We start from the raw sequence: 27,476 nt of genomic DNA on the forward strand, positions 1-27,476 counted from the left end.
ACTCTTACATTTTATCAGCAACACATGCCGTTATTGTTATTTATTTATTTTTTAATGATCATTTTCACATATTTTCAGTTTTAACACTTGATAATATGTCTTGACTAACTAATGCTAATATAGACAAATGCTGAGGCTAAAACCATAAAATCTCCTAATAAAATGTCCACCAGAGGGTAACGAGAGCTTCCTCACTCTCGTGAGGATGATGAGCGTCAGTAAGTGTCAAAATGAGAAAATCACTAATTTCTGACACACCACAGCCATTTAAATCAACGGTAATATCAATGGTGCTAAGCTCTTCCCATTTCCTACATTTTATGCACTTGACAATCTCTTACCTGGTACATTTCTAACTGCTGGAATGCAACATGCCAAAAGTACTACATGCCACAAAATCTTCTAATGTACAGTGTAAATTGTAGGCCTTGAATGGTGGTGGCAGGCTAGGCAATAATGTATCAGCAAACTAATTTAAGATGGCAGCCATTATTTAAACACAGTGCAAAGACACTGACAAAATATACTGTATCTTAAGATATGTTGTTTAGAGAAAATATACTCTAAATTCTTGTTGTTTAGAGTATATTTTCTCTAAACAACCTCAAAACAAAAAATATCTGCATTCAATTATGATCTAACTAGACAAAACTTCTTGTAAATTTATTAAGTGCTCTTTATTAAAAGTAAATTTATTATATTGCTATTTATTAAAAGTAAATTTATTAAATAATTTATAATATCTATCTTTTTTTTCTGACACCACATTACAGCTTCTGAGGCTCTCGTTACCCTCTGATGGAAATTTTATTAGGAGATTTTATGGTTTTATCCTCAACATTTGTCTATAATAGCAGGAGTTAGTCAAGACATACTATCAAGTGTTAAAACTGAAAATATGTGAAAATGATCATTAAAAAATAAATAAATAACAATAACAGGTCATATGTTGCTGATAAAATGTAAGAGTTTTTCCTCCTCATATCCCACAGGCTGATCAAGTCAATCAAATTGTTATGGAATATGGCTACTAAAAAGTGTATGTACACTGGGTGGCATGTCAGATCACTAGCAAAATGAAACACAAGACTGGAAGTGGTTGCACACTGTTTCAGTGTTACCCAAGGAAAAGCAATACTTTTCTTCTTAAAATCATTAAAAAAAAAAATCACTTCCTACATTAACACGAGACAAAAACTTCCACCAGAAAGTCCATGCTGGCTGTCTTTTGGGACAACAAAAGTGTCACAGACTGTAATGCAAAAGCAATGATTTGCAAGGAATGTAAAGACCTTGAGAAAGTTAAAACAACAAATGAATCATGTTTATATCAAGAAACAGTCATTGATTTGCAACATGACAATATGAGGTTGCAGACAAGCCCGCTTGCTTCAATGGATAACAAAGGGATCGGTTCTGAAGTTGTAAAACATCTTCCTAAAGTTCAAACTAGACTTATAGTTTGAACTCAGAGTTATAGTTTTTCTTAAACTGAAGATGCCTAAGAGGTATTCCTTTTGAAAATGAATATGAAGTCATTTTCAAAAACGATACCTTTGAAGGGGTAAGAAAATGATTCCAACAATCTGAAGAGTTTTACTGCAACGGTTTTGAATAAAACTTGCACTGGAGAAAATGTTTTGAAAGAGAGGGGAGCTTGTGTTGTGTCTTTTATTTCACTGACATACAGTATATCTTTTAGATGAGAAACTATCACAATGGATGCATTACTTTTGCAATGTCCCTTGTAGAAGTACTTTTTTTTTTTGAATATCTGATTCATACACAAAAATCCACAAGACCTATGGCACACTAGTGCCAGGTGTGTGCAAGAGGAATAGAAGAAAGGAGGAGTCTGTTCACGTTTTGCTTGAACAGCTGAGGGTTGTAATCTTCAGGGAAGACAGAGTGGAAGAGACTGTTCTAAAGGATAGAAGTAGATGAAATAAAAGAGGAGGCAGTGAAGTTGGTTTAGTGAGTTTTAAGATGGACTATAAAAGGGTATTGCTTAGCAGTGGCTCTTATTTTAATGATTTTGGAGGAGAGTGGAGGAATAATAGTGACTAATTCAGAAGAGCACTGTCCATGAAAACAGCTGTAAAAGAGACACAAGGCAGAAACTGAATGTCTATGAGAGAGAGAGAGAGAGATTGAAGTGGGTCTGTGAGAGCAATCGTTAATTAGCCAGATTGCCCTCTTCTAGATAGAATTGAGCAATTTTAGACAGGATTCTGGTGCACCACCCCAAATATGGGAGCAATATTCCATAGCCAGGCAGATTTGGGCTTTGTATAGAGTTAACAGCTGTGAAGATGTGAAGTAGTGTCTTGTGTAAAAAAAAGTACATCAAGTTTTTTGGTGGCTGCATGAGCTATAGTTGAAATATGGTTGTGCCAGGAAAGATCAGAGGTGCAAGTCAGCCAAAGAAAAGAAATCTGATCATATTTAGATATCTCAGCATTACTGAAGGTAAGGGTAATGAATGCAAGCTGTTTCTTGCAGGAGATCAGACTGAACTGATTGTTGGAAGTTTTTTCATTAGGTTTAATCATTTATCCAAGTGTAAGCAAACAAAGTTTGTGCCTGAAATATAATGAGGACCAGGGCAACTCATATATAGAAGCTAATAACGTCACATCACTTGCCTTAGTATCCCATAATGCAAAGTACATATATATGTGCTTTGCATTATGCACATATATATGCACTTTGGAATGAAGAGATGCTGTGTACTGTATTGATGAAACTGAACTGTATGAAACTTATGAGACCAGAGATTTAGGAGTTATTGTTAACAGTTGAAGTGGAGGACATATTGCAAAGGTAGCCAAAACAGCACATCAGATTACCTGTCTGTTTAAGAATGCACTGAGAGGCAGAGATATAGAGGTTATTATTCCCCTTTATAAGGTTTTAATAAGCCAACATTTGGAGTATTGTGTGTAGATCTGGTTCCCTGGATTCTGTGGGGATGAAGTAGTGGAGAGGATCCAGAGATGAGTGCCATGATTCTGTCAAGTCCACAGAATACTCCTTATGAGAATAGATTGAAGGTCTATGAGCTTCAAACACTAACTGATAGACATATAAGAGGGGACACGATAGAAGCACATAAGTTATTACAGGGTGTTATAGGATTGACCACAAAGATTGTTTTCAGTATGTGGCAGGAAGGGAGAGAATAATACGTCATCCCTGGAAATTGTACAAGAATGTAATTAGCAGATATGTTAGGACTAGTTTTTTGCTTGGAATGTGCTGAATAGATGTCATGAGTTGCTTGAGGTGGTCCAGTGATGAAATCAAAAGATTCCTGAGAAATAATAATAATAATAAATTTGAGTTTCCCTTCCTGCACACAGCCAGTAGATTACATGCCTTTAACAGAAATAATACACTAGCCTCAATGTTTTAGTTGCTTCTGTTCATCATTGCCTGTAGTAGTTCTGCTTTGATTGACTTTCTTTAAGCAGTCAAATCAAAGGCACTGTCAGCTCTTTAGTACATTTCCAAAAACATTGAGGAGTATATCATTCCAATCCAGTGCCTTTAGTACATAAAGAGTTCATGTTCACAAAGAACAGCTCCCTCCATGTCTCCCATAGTCTTCCGACAAAAAGAAATCTGAAGAATCCTGAATAACGTGAACAAGGCATCTGATCCTGATGGTATCCCACCTATTGTTTAAAAATTGTGCCCCAGAGCTAACACACACCTATCCTGTATCGTCTCTTCAATCTATCCTATTCAAATGGCATCTATTCAACAATATGGAAACAGGTCCACATACAGTCTACATCCCAAAGAAAGGTGATAAAAGTCAACCATCGAACTACTGTCTAATTGCTCTCACTTCTGTTCTCTCAAAAATCTCGAATTTATACAGCTGTTAAAAGGTAATTATCTGAGACAACATGTAATGGAGGGACATGAGGTTTGTAAGTACTGGATTTGGTCATAGCATCAGAGAACTTAGCAGTAATCAATGTAGACACATTGTCTCCACTTGAGAAAAGTGATCATGTGGCTTTGACACGGCAGACTGCCAGACATGCAGAATTTTCTGTTTAGAACAGGTATATGTGGAATTACAAACACATAATTATGACAAACTGAGGAATCAGAGCAGTGCAATGGCATAAAAATTTGGAAAGGAAAGATGTCAGCAGTGCATGGGAGATGGTCAAGATATTTGAAGAAGACTATCAGACTGTATACTCATAGTCAGAAGGTATCAAGTAGCACTTAGCTGGTTGAATAGCATTCTTAAGCAGGAGTAGCAGATAAAGAAAAAGTGGTAGAGGAAATATAAATAAAAAAAAAGGATCAGCAAACCCATGAGCAATAGAAGGCACAAAGTAAGAAGGGTGACCAGAATTATAAGGAAGACAAATGATAATTATAAAGGAAGCTAGCTGATGAGGTAAAAAGAAATCCCAGAGAGTTCTTTTGCTATGTGGCAAGTAAAAGGAAGAATGACTGAAAAGATGACTTGGTAGTAGGATGATGATGACAGAAGTAAAAACACAATAGTTGAGTTACAGAATGATAATTTTGTGTGTACCATTACAGGTGGAGATATTCCAGTGCCATGTGTGACAGTGATGCAAACACAGCCATGGAATTAGACGATGTATAAGTCCTTGTATTATGAGAATATTCAAGGGAATTGGTACCTTCTCTAATCAATCATTATAACTTGTGCTTCAATTCTGGGACATTATCAAGGAAGCAGAAAGAGAGCAAAATAGTTCTACTGCATAAAGGAGGCTTCAAGATGGAAGAAGCAAATTATAGGCCAGCCGGTATTGCAAGAGTGGTGGTTAAAAGATATTGTAGAAATTGTTAAAAGACAGAATTTAGGAGTGGATGTACAGGATGATACTTTATAGGAGACAACATTTGTGAAAGTTAGTTTTTGCCTTAGTAATTTGCTTACTTTTTTTTTTTTTTATAATAAAGTGACCATGGAGTTGGATAAAGGAAATGGCTACTGATACAGCTGGAGTTTACAAAGTCATTTGACAGGAATCCACATAGAACTGTGTTGTATAAATTGGAGCAAATGGATAATTTGGATAAGAAGGTGGCTGATGGACAGACATCAAAGAGTGCTTTATGGAGAAGTTGAGTCCAGGAAAAAGCAGGTGACTAGTGGTGTACCACTGAACTCGGTATTTAGTCCTTTGTTGTTCATGATCACTCTCACCATCGAATCGATGGTGAGAGTGATCACCTGGGTTGTGGCTAGCAATATGAAGACTTCTGTGAAGAATGAAAATATGTGGAATTACAAGGCTGGTAATTATGAGAAGCATTGGAGACAGTTGGAGCTTATAGTATTGAATGAGGAGTTGAGTGAAAGAAACTTGGTAATTCAAAAGATATACTTAAAGCATCAATGTGTAAATGTATTCTGAAGGTTAAAAGGCCGAATAAGGTAGGTGCAAATGGATGAATGAGGGGAAGAAGCATGACATCTGGTAGAAGACGGCACTTTGGAGGCAGCACAAAATGAATAACAATAGTAATAATTAGTTACATGAAGACTATAAAAAGTAAGCCAGGAGAATGACTCAGCTGGTACAGCAAAAGTGCAGTACAAGCAGAAATTAGCAAATCAGGCTGAGAAAAATCCTAGGCTGTTTTTTCGATATGTGACAAGTAGAAAGAAAAATGATCATGGCAAGATGATGTTATTAGAGGAAAGGATATTGGTAAGGGCTGCAAAGAACATCATTGAGGTATTCAGTGAGCAGTTCATCAGGGTGTTTCATTCTTAATGTGAAATCAGAAGGAAGCAAGAAGTATTATGAGGAGTTAAGTAAGCCATATATCAAATAAGGCGATAGGACTTGATGACATATCATTATTATTATTATCACAAAATAATTATTTCGTGAGTCCAAAGACATTGAGGGAGGGCACCTACTCCACAACTCTCCGTGTCCACCACGGAGTATTGTGGAGTAGGTCCACCAACTTACACCGAACTGCCGCTACCATCATCATCTACACCAACACCATCTGCTGCCCACCACCACCACCACTAGTATTTTTTGTTTGTAAATTGTGTGTTCTGAAGGCCAATTTGTCTATGTGGAATGAAAGACACGAGTTTCTGGAAGAAAAAATTCTGCTACCTCCGTATGAGATCGGCTAACTCACCTTCAATTGAAAAAAATCCATGTTAAGATTCCTCCCGTCATGACAAGAATCGAACTTAGGCCTTTCCCAATCAAAGGACACAACATACTCTCATTCTTCCAATTGTGCTACAGAGATGGTACATGTCTTAAGGGAATATTCTAGAGAGTTAGCATCAGTTTTGGCCTACCTGTTTAATAAGTCTTGCAACAGCACAAATCCCAAAGGAGCAGAAGGCAGGTAAAACTATTCCACTTCACAATTTTACCTTCAGTTGATAGCAGTGCTATTCTTTGTGTTTCAGCATGGGTTTGTTAAGTTAAGGTTTTACCAACTTGCTTATGTACTATAACAATGACTAATGTATTGGATAAGATACAACATATACAATGGTATACTTAAATTTTGCAAAGGCTTTTGATAGATTGCTACATCACAAGTCAGATTCCACCACATTACACCACATCCAGTCCCATCTGCTAAATTGAAGCAGATGGGACTGGATGATACATTAGTGAGTTGAATAGGAAAATAGCTCTCAGATAGGTATCAGCAAGTTGTGTATAGGGATGCAGTATGCAAGAAGTGGAAAATCACTAGTGCGACAAGGGTCTGTTCTGGGACCATTGTTATTTAATTTGTATATTAATGATATTGGGATGGGTTTAACTGGTGATATACAACTGTTTGCAGATTATGCAAAATGGGAAAGAGTGATGAGGAATCAAACAGATGTGGTCTTACAGGAGGACTTGGACACATTGTATGAATACAAAAGAGTATGGAACTGTAAGCTCAATGCAAAGTGTATGGTTCTGAAACTACACTGGGATGCAAAGTATGCACTTGGTAGAGAAATTTTGGAAGATGAGGAGATAAGAGACTTTAGAGTGGTGATGGAAAAGGATCTCAAATTCAGAGGTCAATGCACAAGTTGTGAAGACACATCAGATTATGGCCATGATGCAGAGGACCTTAACTTGTAAAAATAAAGAGGCGCTGGTATAATTGTATAAGGTGTTGATCAGGACTCATATGGATTACTGTGCACAGATTTAGTCCCCTGGTTTTCATGGTGATGAGAAGTTCCAGAGAAGACTGACTCAGGTGGTAGCTGCTCTTTGGGATGTGGGATAAGAAGGTGATCAAGGGAATGCAGTTTGCAAAGCCTTGTGAATAGGAGGAAGAGAGGAGATATGATTGACACATTTTAAGTTTTCCACATTAACATGTGTACCTCCCACAATGAGTCTTTTGATTCCATGGAGATCTTGTGTTAATAATAATAATAAAACGTTTATTGATAGAATTTCTGCCTAAGTTTCACAGGCACCTTCGGTATGAAATTACAGAATAGCAATCAAATAATAACAGAAACTTCTAAAAAGCACACCTTATTAGCTAATGCAAGACAACAAAAATGGTTAATGTTTTTTTTCCCCAGAGTAAAGATTAGCATATATATATATATATATATATCTTATTTTAGCAATTTACTTGCATTTTCTGACAAGGTGATGAGTGTTAGATAAGTGATGATAATAATATACAGTGATATTTTTAAACTTTGCAGAAGCATTGATAGACTACCACATGATAAGTTGGTGTACCAGCTGCAAAAAATAGGAATAGATAGTATGTTGGTTAGAGGCATCAGAGATTAGTTCTCTGAATGATACCAGCAAATTGTGTATGATGGAGCAGTATCTCAAAAAAAGGACAATAACCAGTGGCATGCCCCACAGTTCTGTTCTTGGGCCATTGCTGTTTAACTTGTTTGTAAATGATACATCATGTAGACTAACTTGGGAACTTCAGTTGCTTGTTGATGATGCAAAGTTGGGGAGATTATAAGTAGCACTGATTATATTAATTCCCTTCAGGAAGATTTGAATAGACTTTTGGCTTTGACAAACGGGTGAGGTTGTAGCTTTAATATTAATAAGTGCAAGGTATTGCATTTTGGAGTGTAGAAATATAAGGCTCTGTACTTTACTGGCAGTGATGCACTGCAGGAAGTGATTACTGACAGCAGACAGAAGTTTAAAGGGCATATTGCAAGTGATGCAAAGACTGAGCATCATAGTATCGATATGATAAGAAGTACTCTAACATGTAAGGATAAGGAAGTGGTTGTGCCACTGCAAAAAGTACAGATTTGGTCACCTGGTTTTTAGTGAGAAACACTGTAGAGCAGTGCTTCCCAAACTTCTGGATGTCAGGGCCCCTTTTGCAAAAATTAAAATATTTCACAGCCCCCCTCGAAAAAAAATCGTAATAGAGAGATATATTATTATAATATTTATTGTATTTATATTCAATACAAAACATACACAGCGAATATTGCAAAAATCAAATGCATATATTACATTTTTTGCCTCTTACCGTTTGGTTCTGAAGACGATGCGGGCTGTTCTGGTAAAATATGAAATACTGTCGTTTATTTTTTTTAGTCTGTTTCTGCTTCTTCTGATTGTTCGCGGGAATTTTTTTAAATTTTTTATCAGCCACTTATCCATCTCAGGGTTAAATTCTTTAACGTAGAATAGATCAAATAATATCGCCACTTACCAATACTGGCACACCACAGACTGATAACATGAAATTAGTGAATATTACCTTAATAAGGGAATCCCCCCCCCCCAGACCAGGAACATTTTTCTCTTTTGTGACTTTTCTCCCTTTATGGTAATTAAGCCTAACATGAAACAGACAGCAAAGGCAGGTTATTAAAATGTGCATATGATTGGTGCGGTATTAACAAAAGATCACGCAACCGAAAGATAAAAGCATAACTGACAACTGAGTTGAAATGCTAACTCTCTCTTCAACCGAATTCCATATGTGAAACTGCCATAACGTTCATTATATATATATATATATATTACTTAGTTTTAACACTTTTACGAATTTTAACACGTTCGGTTGAATTTTATTGCTGCCTTGGGAAATCGAACTCACATACATCTAATTAATAACAATTGTTTTTAGTTAGATACTGTGTTTGCCCATGCAACATATGGTTTTGTTTCAGTCTATACAGCATAGTTTCTGTATGAGGGGACATGTGATTCATTAATTAGTGTGTTTTTATCCCAGTTGTCTCTAATTTGCACTATTCGTTGAGAAATATATTACACAGACTCCTCATACCTTATTCACTGGCATAATAAAAGTACTTGTTTTTATTGCCTCTGCAGTATAGTGGTTGTTAGGGAGGGGTGTTGTTTACCACTGCAAGCGAGTCTATCTCCCCACACGAACTTGTTTAAGCTTTTTTTCATGTGTGAAGTATATGCGAAACTTTTATTGGTAACAGAAAACTAGCTCGGATGACAGTGATAATATAAAACGAGTTTTGATATGTATATAAAGTCAATATCAACAGTCCCTGATTATGAACACATGATGAAATGGACAGGAAGATTTTGAGCTTCCCTGGAGAGCATTTGAAGTAAATACAATTAACCACTGCTTTGAAATGAAACATATGAATAAGCAATATTTACTAATATTCATTAAGCGCCAAAATACGCAGGAAGCAAAGTTTGTGAACCAACACCAATGTGTGAATTTTTCTATTAAAATATAAAAAATAACAAAAAAGAAATAATAAATAATAAAAGTTAAATACGTTTCTTTTAAAATAAAAAAAATCTACTTAGTCATAAAACATTTTAAATTTGTTTTCATTATTCCACGCCCCCCCCCCTCAACAAAACCTACGGCACCCAAGATGGCCGCGGCCCACAGTTTGGGAAGCGCTGCTGTAGAGGGTCCAAAGAAGAGTGACTAAGATAATATCAGGACTCTGGAATACTGGCTATGGAGAGATGCTGAAGAAATGCAAATTGCAGAGTTTGATGGATAGGAAGAAAAGAGGTGATATGATAGAGACATTTAAGTTAGTGAGGAAATTTTATCAGATTAAACTAGAAGGGATTATAAAAAAGAGTAGAAGGTGAGAGGAGAAGAACCAGAGGCCATCTCTGGAAGTTGTATAAGAGTGTGGTGAAGAGGGGTGTTAGCAGTAAATAATGGAGAATTGTGAACGAATGGAATGCATTATCGGAATGTGTTGTTAATGCAGCGAGTGTTAAGGAATTTAAGAATCAGTATGATAGATTTGTTGTCAGTTCAATGAACCTCCCACAATGAGTCTACTAACTCCATAAAGGGTATAATAATAATAATAATAATAAATATACCTACTCTAGCAATAAATACAGTTACAACTTGAACAGTGCATACACTTTTAATCTATCAGTAAATCATTTACAGCTTTCAGCATATACAAACCACATGTGTAACGTGCATACAACAACAACACTCAATGTTTGAAATGTACCTCCTTTGCCTTCACTCATGCCTGAATGCCACATATCAATAGTGGCACACACACACACACACGCACACACACACAACATCCAACAGAAACACAGCCACTGCTCGCTCCAAATCTGCCTTCAGGCTAGTGATGCTGGGTTGTGGTTTCTTGCAGGCTACTCTCTCAAGCTCCAATCACAATTTGAAGTCCAACGGATTCAGATTGGGATTTTCAGACAGCTAATCAGATGGTAAAATGTGGTCAGGTACATTTGCCTCCAACCACTGTTATGTGCAGGAGCTGAGTCCTGTGGGTAGGCCCACTGCCTACCATGAAACAAGATGTTCAGAGGCCATACTGCAAATTCCAGCATTGTGTCTTGATACACTTTGGCAGAGGTTTTGACCCCTTTCTTGCAGAAATGCAATTTGGATACCTCTTGAAATGCCATCCTCCACAAACCATCACTGATGTGGGGGTGATGACTTGTCTGAATTCTGGGTACTATGCACATGTTGTGCGACCATCCAGGGCATATACCCGATCGTTTTGGCGATAAAATGACTCTTCGATGGTGAACGTCTTCACATCCATGAAGGATATTTCTGTGTCTGCTGTTTGCATACTGCCATAGAAGTGACTGATTTTATCACCCTCTATCGCATAAATTGTAGTGTTATTAAGTGTCCAGTAGAACAATAGGTTCTACTGGACACTACCCCAAGTCATCAGTTAGTATATGTGACATCATTCTCTGTGAAATATTCATCTCTTGTGACATCACTTTCTGCATTCTCACAAGATTACGGTAGAGGCATGCCTTTGCCATAATCCTGTAATCAGAGTCATCACAAGCTGTTGCATCTTAATGAAGCATAGTCGACCTGTTCTTTGGAAGTCAGATATGCCTTCTGTATTGTTATAATGGTTAATAGTCCAATACACAAAGATCTTACTGATCCTGACTGCTTTTAGTGTGTTAAAAGTAACAGGTGACTGCATTCCAACCTTGTGAAGTACAATTACAGCTATGCAGTTCTCATAATCTTCCCACTGCAATAATCTGTACAGCTAGACAACTTTCTCTCTACTGATAAACACAAGAATGTAGGCTGCGCACAATGCTGCTAACAGAACTGGGCTTGTGCAATTCTATGGGCAGCATGGGTGTGTATGGAAGTTGTAACAGTATTTGTGGCAAGACTGTGCGTGCATGCATGCATGTATGTATGTGGTTCAGTTAGGAAAATATTCACCATTTTAAGTTATCTTACATCAGCTACTAAGGTGGTGGTGTAGCAGCAACCAAGTATATATTTCATCCTGCCGGCCTCTATCTTACACCAGATAGCTTTAAATGTACTCCTCTCTGCATCCTTGTTCTCCAGATGCACTTCTACATTTTTGGGTTCAGTTCTTCTGCTCATTAGCAAAACCTATCCTCCCATTCTGATCCCTCTGTGCTCTCTGAACATACTACATCCCTTGCATTCTATCCCTACAACTACATCATCCTCCATCAGCCAAATCTCACTACCGACTTTTGGCCAAGTTGAATTAACTAATGCCAAAACCTCCGAATACTTCTGGCATTAGTATACACAAACAGTAATATTCCTCCCCACATATACATATCCTCACCCCACAACTTCTTACAACATATGTTGATTATCCTGTTAACATTAAGAAGATCTGGGGGTGTGGGGCTACATTCAGCATCATGCAATCACTCTCCCACTTACTTGTGACTAAGTTGTCCAGATCCACATTTCTCTGTTGTCCAGATTCACATTTCACTAAATATTCTAGTTTCCCTGACTGTACTTCCAAACTGTCACTGAACAATATTTCCTTGAGGCATCTAATCCAAATCCATTCAAATGCAAACCTTCCACCTTATATAAGTCCTTCTGTCCATCCATGAAACTCACTCTACACATCCACAAACTTGACACATTCCTCATACACAACCTGCGCACTGACTCATTTACAATCATTGCTCTTAGTCTCAGCTGTGCCTTTATCATAATGTGGTAACAGTTTCACAATTATTACTTTCTCACTCTTCTTATTACCTTGTACCATGATGAAAATTGGCAGTTCTCTTATCTATAGTCATAATGAAATAATAATTAAATAAGAAAATGACAACTCAAATTACTAAACTGGGCTGTACTGAAAAGGAGAAAAATGGATTTTAATTCGAGAGATATTGGTAAAAATACAAACATGAACTTTGAAACAATCGCTATAAGCAGCAACAATTTTGCATAAAATATGTTATAACACGTGAGAAATCCTAATGATAGTAATCACCTGAGTAAATGCTTTGGCAGGATTAAATTAATCATTGCACATAATTAATGTAAGAAGGCTGCAGCTTTCTATATTTTTCTAAATTTATATATATATATATCAATTTAAAATTGTAATGTATGAGGATGTGACAAAGCTGTTCCAGTAAAGAAAGAAGAAACTGCAGAGAATTCCATGAAAATTTTTTAAATTTGTAAAATAGTTAGATTAATTAATTACCTTTTCAGTGCTCTCAGTGGAATATTCCGAGATTTCCTCCCTAAATATCTAGTTACTCCAACCGGAGGAAGGGCTACAGTGCCAGTTTTTTCATTTAGAGATGGAGTGGATGTGTTGGAAATAGCAGCAGTTGTGGATGAACTTCGCTCATCTGTGCAGTTTGTTGCAGCTTCACACCTCGCTTGAGTATCCATTTTCTTTATCACAGACACATGCCTTTCCATTCTTTCTAATTGTAGTTTCAGCTACAATTAATTCAAATTAAGTGTTTATCTGATTGAACAAATGATACGTAAACAAAATAAAGCATTTAATAATTAGTACATGTATTTTTATTATTTCAATTATTTCTGATGAACTTCTCATTTTTTAGGAGTTTATTCATGTTTTGAAAGCAGAAAATGCTTCTATGCATTTTTCTCCTTTTTTGGCATTAAATGAACAGTATATGGGACACCCTGGGGGAAAAAAAAAGTGAGCTAGTCCTTCTGGCATCTCCCATTGAATGTATTTAAATTTTCATCTTGTAGAGGAAATTCATCTCTAATCCAAGATTAAAGTGCCTTCAAGGGAAAGTTGTCACTAGAAAATTCCAATGGGCGCTAGCTTAATAACTAGTTATAATTAAACACCTGCTCACTCGGAGAATACTAACAGACAAAAAAATTAATGATGGAAGAGTCACCTTGTTCAACAGAAATGCTGTCAAGATGGCTAGAGTAAATATAGGACTATTTAATGATAATTTTATTAAAGTGTTTAATTTGTGAGGAAGGGAAGAGCCAAGAAAACTGAAGTGAATGATCAAGAGATTTCTGCTAATCTGGTATGGATGCTTGGACTCATGTTGACATTTAGTAGAGAAAACACATGTCTAGAGACAGTAACTATTAACTGAATGTACAAGGTCTGACACAGAAAAAAAACGTGACTGCACCTGTATCTCTTTTTATTTAACAAATTGAGAAAATCAACTACGATCTCCTTCAAAATAGTTCCCTTCTGAGTTGACACACAGCTGCATACGATGCTGACAACGTTCAAAGCAATTCTGAAGATCATTTTCCAATCAACTTTCCAAATGAACTTTCTCAGCTACAGCTTGAACACTCAACCTTCTGTCTTTTCGATCACATCTCGCACTTTTTTAATGTTGTCATCGCTAACTGCTGTACGTGGGCGGACTGGGCAATCATCAACTTTCACACTTTCTCTGCCTTCCAAAAATCGTTTGTGCCATTCATAAACACGTGCATAAGACATGATCTTCACCATAAGTCTCAGTCAATAACTGAAAAGTTTCCATCTTGGATTTCTTCAGTTTCACAAGAAACTTGATGTTAACTTGCTGTTTACTCTTGCACTCTAACATTTTCTGACTGAGGGTAAGAAAACGTCTATATTTGAATGTGCGTCCACTCGTATTGAGTAAAGCAATGAAGTTGAGCTTTGTTGGTCTTATGGTGACAGGTTAGAACATACTCTATAACCATCTCTTTGTCTCTCCCCTTCCACTCCCTGCTCCCAAGCTATTGGGTCTTGTTTTTTTTTGTGTGTCGAACCTCGTATGTAGCTAATAAATTTATTAATTAAACACAAAAACAAAGTCGATTAACTGTACTACAGCCAATCTGGAGAGTAACAAACCACAGATATGAATCACCAGATCCAATGGAATAAAGCCTCCCTTTTATGCAAAAGCAGATATAAATCACAGAGATTATTTCTAGAATCAACCACAGCATTACAATATTCACTGAATCTAAACAAATTCAGCTGCTGCACTTTACTTAACACTCGGCAACTCACAATGGTAATTTTTGCAAGCGTAGGATGCGGTATATCTGAGAGATACATTCATTACTAGTATGTGCTAAAATGCAAAAAAAGATAAAGAAAAAACACTGCAAATATAGTACATAATGGTACAAATTAAGTGAATATTGAATCCAACATTATTTCACAGCTGAATATAGAAACTATAAGTTTCATGCGGATGCAAGCATAAGTAGTGCTTTCTGGGCAACTTGTACTAAAGGCAGAGCAAGCTCCAGAGCACTTTCCTTAGTATTTTCCATAAGTGTAAAGCACATCTCCTAGAGGATATATATGATAAAAATAAGCCTTTGGCTCTCTGTTTCAATAAACATGATGGTTTATTTATTTTCAGTTAAATCTAGAAATTATTGAACAAAGAATAAAAAACAACAACTAAACCATACTATACTGACATCGGAGGACGCGGTATCTCTCAAATACAATCTACTGTCAAACATCATAAACTTTTTACATAACATGCGTTAAACCAAACTGACAGCAAAAAAAAAAAAAAAAAATGCGGAATATCACTTGTAACATATGAATGCACAGCTACTCATGACCTCCAAGCCATACACTGAATTGTGTAAGAATATTTATATTAAACATTTTGCATGTATCTGTCAGATCAGATGCGAGCGCCTGAGTGTTAAAATCTGAGTGATCATTATCTTGAGACCTTCGGCAAGATTCTATCACCATTCCTAGAGAAGGCACCAGTCGGTCTGTATGATTCTACTTTTCATATTAAGTCTGTGTTTGCCTTTCTACTAGTGTACCAGTGTATACATGCTTAGTTACATTTCTTGGTGCCCATGAAGATACCTTGCTGACCTAGGTGCAATACCGGCTTAATAATGACAGAAAGTCAAGTGGAATTTGAATGAACATAGTAAGGAAAAGAAAATTAAGCAACAGAATAAGAAACAACCAAGCAAGAAATCAGGTAAGTTAGCAAGTAACAAAAATCAGGTAAGTACCGTTGATCGTAAAAAGAAGAATATCATTTGGTATGGTGACTCTATCATAAAACATGCTGTTGATGAGAGGGTTATAACTTCAAGTTTTCCCAGAGCAGAAATTAAAAACATAGCACATGCAATTGAAAAACAGAAAAGCAAAGCAAATGATATTGTAATTGTAGTAGGTAGTAAAGACTTAACTAGCGATAAGTTTGGTATGAGAGAAAATGTGAAATGGTTGCTGGAAGAAGCGAGAGTGAAGAGTAAGAAAGTGAAAATCATAAGTATATTATCTCGATATGACAAAAATGAATTAAGAAGAATGGCATGATGGCAAACAATTTGATGCATAGGCTGTGTAGAAAAAATGAATGTGAGTTTTTGGATGTGTGGAGTGAGTTTGAGGGAAGATTGGATTTGTATAAGAGGGACGGCCTACACTTGAATGTGTTTGGTATCAGGAGTCTTGAAAAACTAACAACTGGTATAAGACCTAACACAGAGCCAAGGAAATTAAATTATAATGGGAGGAATGGTGAGAATATGTATAAGAGCAAAAATGTTATGTAACTGTGTTAATGATGGGAATAGGCATTATCTTTGGAATGATTACAAGGAGATAATGATTTCGACTTTGTGTTCATCTGGTGTGGACCAATCACATATGTGCACAGATGTCTGCATATACAATACAGCAAAGAAGAACAGAGATCTGCTAGCTGTTGAACTGTGTCATGCAGGCTACAGACAAGAGTATACAAAAGTTCATGCAGTTAGCTTATTATGTCTGAACACAAATGCTAGGAGTATCAAAAACAAAGGGGTAGAGTTTGTTACCTTGATTAATATGGTGGGAGACCTCAGATTGTAGGCATAAGGGAGACCTGGCTATCAGAATCGGACATACTAACTGGTATCGAGTATAAAGGGTACAGTATTTTTAGGAGGATATGTGTTAAGGCTTAAGTGCGGGGAGGACATCATGCCAGAGTTTAATGGAATATTTATAGCATTAGGAAAAGATAAAAACTAATTTTAAAGCTTCCAGTATTTCATCTGTAACTGTGCTAATGACAGGAATAGGCATTATCACGGGAATGATTACAAGGAGTAACGATTTTCACTTTGTTTTCATCTGGTTTGGACCAATCACACTTGTGCACCAAAGTCCTATCTAGGTGATGCACCCTCTATGGGCATTTGTAGGTGATCTCAGATGTAAAGTGGGACCTCTGAGAATTATTGTTTCAGGTAGATCAGCAACCACCCATTTAGAAGAACACAAATCACTACTATGGTCAATCTGGCTTTGCAGACCATGTATTGGATATGACTCACATGATCTCCTGGAAGAAAATAACCATGCTCTGGCATAGTAAATTTAAAAAGGAAAGCCTGTTTTAGAATTTGTAGTGGCACTCAGAAATCAACCGAATTTAAATAAACACAGATTAATAAAACTTCCCAAACTTAGGGAAACAATAATTGTCAGAGGTCTTTGCATCCTAGGTCACCTACACCCACTTAGATATGACTTTACAGTAACCCACATGTTTCATTTAGTATTGTGTTGTCTTTGTGTGTGTGTTTTAAGAGTTACTTGTAATCTCTGAAGCTGTTTCAGTGAATGAGATGAAATACTAGAAGCATTATTAGTTTTTAATCATTTCTTTTAGTATTACACAGTGATCAGAATTCATTTAAAAATTTTATGGAATTTACAACCGGATTAAAAAAACTTTTTTATTATCACGACATTTCGATCTTCATATCAAGATCATCATCTGGAGCATACATAAATATACAAGACAAGTTGAGTTACATTATTAACTGTAAGCTAGAGAAACAATGATTTGATCACATGTTCTTCTACTGGCATGACTTCTAGTGGAAAAAAAAAAAATTTATAAATTACATCAAGCTAAATTCTATTTATGATGATAGGATTAAATATTCTTTCTTACAGATGGTTTTCTTTCAGAAACAATGATGTCCTATTTTTAGTATTAGAATTGTTATTTAAGATACTGGATTTTCTACAGTCCTGTTTATAGTTGTTCTTAGTGAGGAAGGTTCTGTGGGTCGAATATATGCCTTCCATATGTTTGGGATTTTAAGACCATCATTATTGTTCAGATTGGGGTGGTTCAGATTGATAATGATCTCACAGGCTTCCTTAAATTTCCGTTCATACCATGTTATAGTGCGATGTAGACAGCTAGTGCTTTTCCAGACAATTCTGTGTAAGGTATTCAGGGCATGATCTGAAAGGCCAGCTTCACCATAATTATTATATTTAATGTGTCATTTATGTTCTTTTTTTCTGATAGGAACTGTGCATCCTGTTTCTCCTATATATGGCATGTTGCAAGTACAATAAATACGGAATACTTCAGGGTGGACTAGTGGAGGGAGTGGGTCTTTGGATGAGTTGAGTAAGCTTTTTAATTTTGTAGTACTCTGTTTATTTTGTCTGATGTTCATTTAATGTAGGGAATGGTTATAGTTTTACTGTAGTCTGGTTTGTCTTTTATTGAAGTTTTGTAGAGAACTTTGTTAATAGTGTTTTGGCTGTATCCATTTTTTTGGAAAGTATTGCTGATAATTTTAAATTCGTCTTTCAGTGCCTGTTCACTGGAATAGATCATCTGAGCCCTGTTTTTTAGAGTGTTGATGACATCTAGTTTTTGTGTTGGATGGTGGTAGGAGTTTATGTGTATATATTGTCCTGTATGTATCGATTTCCGCTAAACAGTGAAGGAAAGATTGCCAGAGGGAAGACGACGTGTGACAAATGTATCTAGAAACAGAAGTGTGTTATGTTTTTCAATCTCAATTGTGAACTGAATGCGTTTGTGTTGATTGTTTAGGTGGCTAAGGAATGTGTCTAATGTCTGGTGGCCATATGACCAGATCGCAAAAACATAATCAACGTATCTAAGCCAAACTTTGGGTTTTAGAGGGGAGGAACCTAAAGCAAATTGCTCAAAATGTTCCATGTAAAAGTTAGCAATGAGGGGGATAATGACGAGACCATGGCTGTGACTTCTTTTTGTAGGCAGAAGGCATTTTGCCATACAAAATAACCAGAACGTAATACATGTGCAAAGAGTGCTATGATATCTGGAGGGAATTTGTTCTGTAGGAGAAGAATTGTGTCATTGATTGGGACATTCCTAAAGAGGGAAGAGACATCAAAACTGACTAATCAATCATCTTTTTCTAATGTAATGTCTTTGATGATGTTTATGAAGTGTTGTGTGTTTTTGATATAGAAGGGGGAAATGACCTACCAACTCCTTGAGTGTTGCCGCTAATTTTTTGGCTAAGTGATACATCAGGCTATCAATTCCTTCAACTATAGGTCTTAGCGGTGTGTTTTTTTTTGTGAATTTTCGGTAGCCCGTAAATTCTTGGGGAGCGCGCGTAGTGCAGAAATAGTTTTTTGACCGTATCTTCGGGCCATGTGGTAATTGACTTAAGCAGTTTCTCTGTTTTGTTTTTTATTCTATTGGTTGGGCTGTAGTTAACTAATTGGTATATGTTATTGTCAGAGACTGGTAGATTCATTTTTTCTACATAAGTGGTACGGTTTAAAATAATGGTGGCATTTCCTTTATCGGCTCTGGTTATTACTAAGTTCAGATTTGTTTTAAGTGATTTTATCGCTGTTAATTCGTGTTTAGTTATGTTGCTTGTTATTGTTTTATTACGATTTAAAATGTTGGCAGTTTCTAAACGTATTTTGTCTGCTATGTTATTTGGGATGAATCTTAGGCCTTTTTCTTTTTTTTAATCCTTTTTTTTTCTTTTTTTTAATTAGTTTTTAATCCTTTTGTAGTGCTGTAAATATTCTATTAAACCTCCAACATCATTTTTAGAAAGATAGATAGGAGAGGAGGGAGCATGCTGCTAATGATATCAGATATCTTGAATCCAGTTATTGTTGAGACCTATGAATAGTAACAGATTTTTGTGGCAGTGAGTTCTAAGGTATTTGGCGTGAGGTGGAATCTAACAAGATCAAATACATAGTGGGATGTTGTTACAGACCTGGTGGATCGGTTGCTAATCATGAAGAAATGCATCACCAAATAAACACGATGGGTGTGAAAAGAATAATCATAATGGGGGACTTTAATTATCCAAACATTGATTGCATAGCAGTAAAATCTCAGAGAAAAATGAAACTGAATACACTGAGCTGTTGTGAGACAACTTCCTCAAGCGACATGTGACAGAAGAAATGCAAGGTAAAAGAGTGTTAGATCTAATTATATTATTAGAGGGTGTTTCAGTTAAAGATATAACTATTCTGTCTCCAGTTGGTGACAGCGATCACGTGGTACTCACTTGGGAAGTGACTAAATTTGTGAATGTCCATTCAGGAAAGGTTACATGCTGAACTACAAAAATTATGATCAACTGAGGAGTATACTGAGTTCAGTGGAATGGTGTCAGTTCTGGATGGGAAGAATATCGACAGTGCATGGGAAGCATTTAAAAATACTTAAATAATGCGATATCAGAATGTGTCCGGAGAGCGCGAAGAATAAATAGGGTAGGAGTCAAGTGGATGTGTAATCTTATTAAGTAAGAGATTCGCAAGAAAAGGATGATGTCCGTTATGAAAATTATAAGCAGCAGGTCAGAAGAGTCACAACTGTTGTATGGAAAGCAAAGTCTGAGTATTAAAAGAAACTGGGTAAAAACAACTCACAAAGTTCTATTGATATGCTGCAAGTAAAAGAGAGAATGAATATGAAAGAATTACTCTTCAAAATGCAGATGACATGAGGGTAACAGATGGAGAAGAGGTCATTCAACTAATGAGGGCCCATACTGTTAAAAGCTGTCAATCTGACAGCTTTTAACATCTTTTAACGATGTTGAGTTCACTGTCAGATTGACAGTGAACTCAACATTGAGCTCACTGTTACCTCTTCACTGAATGAAGAAACTCAGGTGTATGAGGATGAGGTATTACAGCTGTTGCACAAACTGAATAAGAATTCAGCAATAGGGACTGATGGATACTAGTATGTGTGCCTAAAAGAGTGTTCAACTGAACTGGCTATTCCTTTGACCAGACTATTTAATATGACTCTCAGAACAGGAAAGATTTTGCAGGAATGGAAAGAATTGGTAATTCCATTGCACAAGGATGCTGCAAAGACAAAAGTATCCAACTATTGACCAATTAGTATCTAGGGAGTGGTGGTGAAGATTTTGGAAAATTGGTTAGGGCTTGCATTCAGAAATGGGCTGACAGTGAATCTCTGCTTTGCAATGAGCAACATGGGTTTACTAACAGAAGGTCATGTTTTAGCAACTTGTTCACATTCTATAACAATGTTACCATTGAACTAGACAAGGGGAATGTATACACCATGATACTTTTGGATTTTGCTAAGGCTTTTGACAGAATAGAGCATGGTAGATTGTTGCACAAACTGGAGAATATGGGTTAGGAGAATAACAGTGGTTAGGAGAATAACAGATTGAATAACAGTGGTGTACTACAAGATCAGTGCTTGGTCCACTATTATTCAATCTGTACATTAATGATATTGGGAAGGATTTGACAAGCAACATACAGCTGTTTGCTGATGATGCAAAGATAGGCAGGGTAATCAGGAATGCTGCTGATATGCAGTAGTTGCAGAATGATTTGAATAGGGTGGAATTGTAGGCATGGGAAAATGGATGTTAGTTCAATGTAAGTAAATGTAAAGTCATTCACTTTGGGGTGATTAGATATCCAATGTTCGCATTATATTCGTGGGATTATGCTAGAAGAATTGATGAGGCTAGGGATCTTGGAGTGTTAGTAGATAGGAAGTTGAAGTTTGGGGGGCCATATAGCAAAAACAACTCAAAAGATTATTGCAATACTGAAACAAACATTCCCATGTAAAGATAATGATGTCATTTTTCCTCTTTACATGGCCTTGATAAGCCCTCACTTGGACTATTGTGCACAGGTCTGGTCTCCTGGTTTCCATTGTGATTCTGAAATATTGGAGTGAGAGCATAAAGGAGAGTGTTGACAATGATATCAAGATTGTGGAATACTGATTATGAAGACAGTTTGAGAATTTGTAGACTGCAGACAGGAAAAAGAGAGGTGATATGATTGAGACTTACCTTCTGAAAGGCTCATACAGGATTTCAGTTGATGGACTTTTTCAATGTATGGAGGGTGGGGAAAGAACAGCTTCCAAGCATCCTTGGAAGCTGAGATTGAATGCCACTAAGGAGGAGGGTGAGGGCTAGATTTTTCTCTCATAGGATGATGGAATGGATTGCCACTGGATGTTGTGAGTGCAAGCAGTATGTGTGAATGAATTCAAGAATAAGTATGATAGCTAGTGCATGTAGTATGTGGCCTCCCTCGATGAGTCCCTGACTCCCTGGAGGTCTCTCTTAATTGTTAATGCCTTAAGACATTTGTGCTGTCCTGTAAAACAAATAACTAAATCTCAATGTTTCATTAACATTTGCTTTTATTGTATATCTCTTCATATTAATGTTTAGTGGAAATACACATCTAGAGGTAATAGTTACTATCTTTTATTCAACTAATAAAGTATAATTATTATTATTACTATTACTAAAAGAGACTTCCAGGGAGTCAGGAACTCATTGAGGGAGGCCATACTATACTATATGCACTGGCCATCATATTTGTTCTTGAATTCATTCACATTACTTGCATACACAACATCCAATGACAATTCATTCCAATCATGCACTCTACGAGAGAAAAATGTAGATCTCACCCCCTTCTTAGTGGCATTCATTCTCAGCTTCCAAGGATATCCTCTTGTCCTTTCCCCATCCTCCATAAAATAAAAAATAATGTTGCAGTCTTGACAGGTAACAGATTGATTTGGAGGAAAATTGTAGATAGGAAATTAGTGGTGGTGTAAGTTTTTCATGTACTACTATCATATCCTGTACACCTCTTGAGGATACATGTTAAGAATTTGATGATGATGATAATAATATGATTGAGACTTACAAACTTCTGAAAGGTTCATACAGGATTTCAGTTGATGGCATTTTTATTTTTGCAGGATAGGGAAAGGACAAAGGGTATCCTTGGAAGCTGAGAATAAATACCACTAAGAAGGCAGTGAAATCTAGATTTTTCTCTCACAGAGTGGTGATTGATTGGAATGGATTGCCACTGGATGTTGTGTATGCAAGTATGGCCTCCCTCGATGGGTTCCTGACTCCCTGGAGGTCTCTCTTAATAATAGTAATAATAATAATTATAATTTTTTAGTTGAATAAAAGATTGTAACTATTACCTCTAGATGTGTATTTCCACTAAACATCAATATGTATCTCCTCATATTGATGTTTAGTGGAAATAAACATCAATATGTATCTCTTCATATTGATGTTTATTTCCACTAAACATCAATATGAAGAGATACATGATAAAATTAGATGCTGATGAAACATTGAGATTTAGTTTTTTTTTTTTATGGGACAGTGCAAATGTGTTAAGGTATTCACAATATTCACAAAATGTATGATATTTCAACTGCCTCACCTTCAAATGAATGAACATTACATCAGCCAACCATTAAATGGTTTAGGTGTCAACTTACTTCTGGTAGAGCACCATGCAGATATACCTTCAGTTATAGATATTCAACCCTTCAATTATTCAACAGGTAAACTATGGTCCCCCTGTGGTTGGATACTTGAAGGAATTACTGTATTATTATTCAGCTATCTCCACTAAATCTAAGGACTCATCATGAAGGGCATAAAATAACTGTTCACACATATCCTATCATTCTTCTCCTTCAACTCATTACAGTGAATTTAAGGGGAGATATGAAAGGATGTGTTCTCTTCTTCTACTCGCGTACCAAAAATTGTTTCTGCATCTGTCTTGTAAATTCCTTAAATAACTTATATTTAAATAAATTTCACAGCTTGCACATATAACAAAAAATATATAGAATTTTATTCAAAAACTTCAGTATTATTATTATTATTTAACATCTCTAGGGAGTCCAAAGACTCATCGAGGGAGAGTGTGCAACAGCATTGAATGGTTGTCCGCTTCCAACTACTAACCATGCTCAAACTTGCTTAACTTTTTACGTGAGTCATTAGTAGCAGAGGCTCTACCAATCGATCAACCTTTGCTGGCAAAGGTTGGTATATTTTATTCAACATTATGTGAACATCATCAGGGAGCCAGACTGTTAACTACATTCAACACACGAATCATAATAATGAGTCATAAATCATGCATTTACTAGCTTGTGTCTCGGTCACAACTGAAGTATATGATTACACTATTAGAGTTCAAAAGGACAATTGTAAAAAGTTGTATAGATAAAAAATAATAATTTAAAATAATTATTAATTAAAAAGAACAACTGATAGTGATCGCTTCCCAAAACTTAGAGATTAGCATGAAGTCTGATCAGTTGAGGTTCAGATGATTTCGTAGCATTTCACATGTTTCAAGGAAAAGACAATCAAATTTGAACTTGATGGAATGAAGTTTTGTCTGGTACCAAAGAACTCTATGCCTAGTGTCAATAGCATGAGAAACAAAGCCAGATTTGTCAGATTCTGGCCTTCATAACAAATATAGTTAAGAAAGTAATTCATGTTCTTATGTTCTTTCTTGTGGCTATACCAATAGCTTTAATATCATTTTTTGTTCTAGCTGTTTATCAGAACTTTCGAGACCCCCCCCCCTCGTATGTGTGTATATATATATATATAGTCTTCATTTAGCAGAACATCACATTCAACTGTTTCCGTAAAATTCAGGCAAATAGTTATTTCAATCAAAGAAGCATGTTTTATTTTTCCATTAATTATCAAGTTCATAGTGGTCTCTATATTTTACTGTATTCCATAACACACAGTATGAGATATGTCCCGACATTAATGTGTTAAATGCAATCATTATGAGGATGTAGAAAGAGTAAGTGAAAGAGATGACAATATTAATAGGATGAATGACTTAGAAGGAAATAAGTGTGAAATGAGAAGAAATATGAAAGAAATGAAAAAAATAAAGCAAATTATTATTATTATATGACACCTCCAAGGACTCATCGCAGGAGAGCACCCTGCTACACACATCAACCTTTACTCCCCTACTACTTAATTCTCCTATTACATACCACAATGCCATCTACAGCTCATCACCACTACCACAAACAGTATTTTTTGTCTGTAAATCGTGCATGTTCTGAAGGCCAATTTTTTCCTGTATGCGGAATGAAAAACTTGAGTTATGTGAGATCAACTAACTCACCTTTGTACGAAAAAAGTCCACATAAAGATTCCTCTCATAACGATGAAAATCAAACTTATGCCTTTTCCAACCGAATGCCGCAATATACTGTTGTTCTTCCAATTGCACTATAAGCAACAGAGTAATACTGTAAATTTATCTGTTACCAGTATCCTTTCCTTCATGGTTACAAGGTGATCAGCATTTATTATTAAATTTATGGAAACAAGTGCTGTGTAATAGTAAAACTTCAGTTTAATATAAGACAAAATAATCCCTCGATGTTTTGACCCTCACATTAAGGTCATCATCTGGAGTATACACATATATATACAAAGAAATAAGCTATATTACAATCTACATGGTATGCTAAAGTTACATTAATTTGGTCAACTGTTAAAACTACTGGCCTGACCACTGGTGGAATAATAATTATTATTATTATTCAGGCCTCCATGGAGTCAAAAGACTCATCATGGAGGTCCTTTCTAAGAAACACAAGTCTATCAAGACTCATCGAGGGAGGTCCCTCCTAGGAAACTCAAAGTCTATCATACCACTCCTTAAATGCATTGACCGTTCTCGCTCTCACCACTCCATCAGGCAATGCATTCCATGGTTCAACCACCCTCCATGCAAAAAAACCACTCCTCACCCTCTTTCTCCCAGTTTCCTTTCGTAACTTCCAGGGATGGCTCCTTTTCATGACCCCTTCCTGCTGTTCAACCAAGCGAAAGAACTCCCCAGTGTCAACCCTGTAACCACCTCTCAATCTCAATTAAAAAAAAAGTTTAATAAATCAAAGCTAGAATCCTGTTGTTGTTATTATTATTATCTATTTGATTAAAAATCGTAGAATCAAAAAATCAAAAGAAATATCTCTTAATGATTTTTAACCAAATAGATAATAATGACAGGACTCTAGCTTTGATGTAGTAATAATGATTTTTTTCACCACCAGAGGTCAGGCTGGTAATTAATGTAACTTTAGCATACTATGTACATTGTAATGTAGCTTGTTTCTTTGTATATATGTGGGTACTCCAGATGATGACCTTAATGTGAAGTTTGAAACATTCAATAATTATTTTGGTTTATAATTCTATTTTTTCTTTTAAAAAGAGAGCACAAGAAACACTTGGACTGCTCTAAAAAAAGAAGAAAAGAAAGAGCAGTCCAAGTGTTTCTTGTTTTCTTTTTTTTTTTGTTCATAAAATGTGTTTCCGATTATTGGATCATTTTGGTTGCAAAAGTCCAACAGTCATTCTCCTCTGTCGTTGATTTGTCCTAATCCATATGGTCCCATACGTTTGCTTATCCTTGTCTTCTCAATCTTTGCATTCCAGTTGCCCATCACAATTATAACCTTATCTTTCTTTCCTCCATATTCTTCTATTGTTTTACTTATTTGTTCATAAAATTCTCCTACTGCTTTATCTGGGTCTTTGCTAGTTGGTGCCAATACTTGCATGATGGTGATGATGATGTCTTTAGGGTGTGATTTTACAAGTATAGAGATTACATGCTCTGATTTCCTGTATATTGAGATTACAGATTTTTCTAGTTCTTTTTTCAAAATAAAGGCGGCATCTTTCCTGTTTTCCATTTGGGAGGCATGTACCAAATTGGTCTGCACCTCTCCAAAAGGTTTCTCCTATTCCTAAGATATAGATTCCCATTCTCTCAATTTCTTTACATACATATGTCAGTTTACCAAATTGATTCATTCCCCTAACATTTTCCAGGTGGCAATCCTAATGAGGTTGTCTTTTCCTGCAGTAGCATATTTCACATGTCCAGCCTAACAGGCCCCTGGAGCACGCTGATGGCAAGTCAGATCGCATACTTTTTTTGCTTTTGGGTCTATCCATAATACAATCATACAGTTACCTGCCCTAATTCAAGATAATCCCCTCCATGTTCCCAATATCCTTGATCTTTTAATATTATTATTATTATTATTACATGACACCTCCAGGGAGTTCAAAGACTCATTGAGGGAGAGTGTGCCAACAGTATCTTTTTTTTTTTTTTTTTAACTAGTTCTCCTTCCAGATAACACTGTAGAAGTTATCTCTCTCTCATGGCAGCTCAGACCACAATCTCATGCAAGTTTTCAGTCTCACAGAATGCCTCTCATCTGACCACACCCAACCTTGTATCCTCTGGAACTACAAAGGTACAAAAGTGGGATAATCTCTGGAACTACTACTCTTCTTTCCCATGGCATGACCACTGCTTCCACTCTTCTGACCCAGACACCTGCACTGAGCAAGTCACAGAAATTATCTTCAGTGGCATGAAGGCATTCATCACTCATTACATTCAAAATGCTCATCCACTTTCCAAGACCTGGTTCAACAGATGTATGAAAGCAGTTGAAGAAGGAAAAAACTCAGCTTAC

The 27,476-nt window shown here is 36.2% G+C and overlaps 1 protein-coding gene across 1 annotated transcript in view; it reads right to left on the reverse strand.

The window, feature by feature from the left end:
- Positions 1–27,476, reverse strand: part of msl-1 (male-specific lethal 1) — a 159,228-nt gene that overhangs the window by 106,588 nt on the left and 25,164 nt on the right. The window contains exon 2 of the mRNA XM_090394664.1: positions 13,010–13,254. Within this exon, the coding sequence (XP_090250790.1) occupies positions 13,010–13,254 (245 nt within the window). The remainder of the gene's footprint in view (positions 1–13,009; positions 13,255–27,476) is intronic.

This window comes from Typopeltis vanoorti, chromosome 6 (genome assembly GCF_054136105.1).
Source record: "Typopeltis vanoorti isolate ZY-2024b chromosome 6, IOZ_Tvanoo_1.0, whole genome shotgun sequence".
NCBI classification, from domain to species: Eukaryota; Metazoa; Arthropoda; class Arachnida; order Uropygi; family Thelyphonidae; genus Typopeltis; species Typopeltis vanoorti.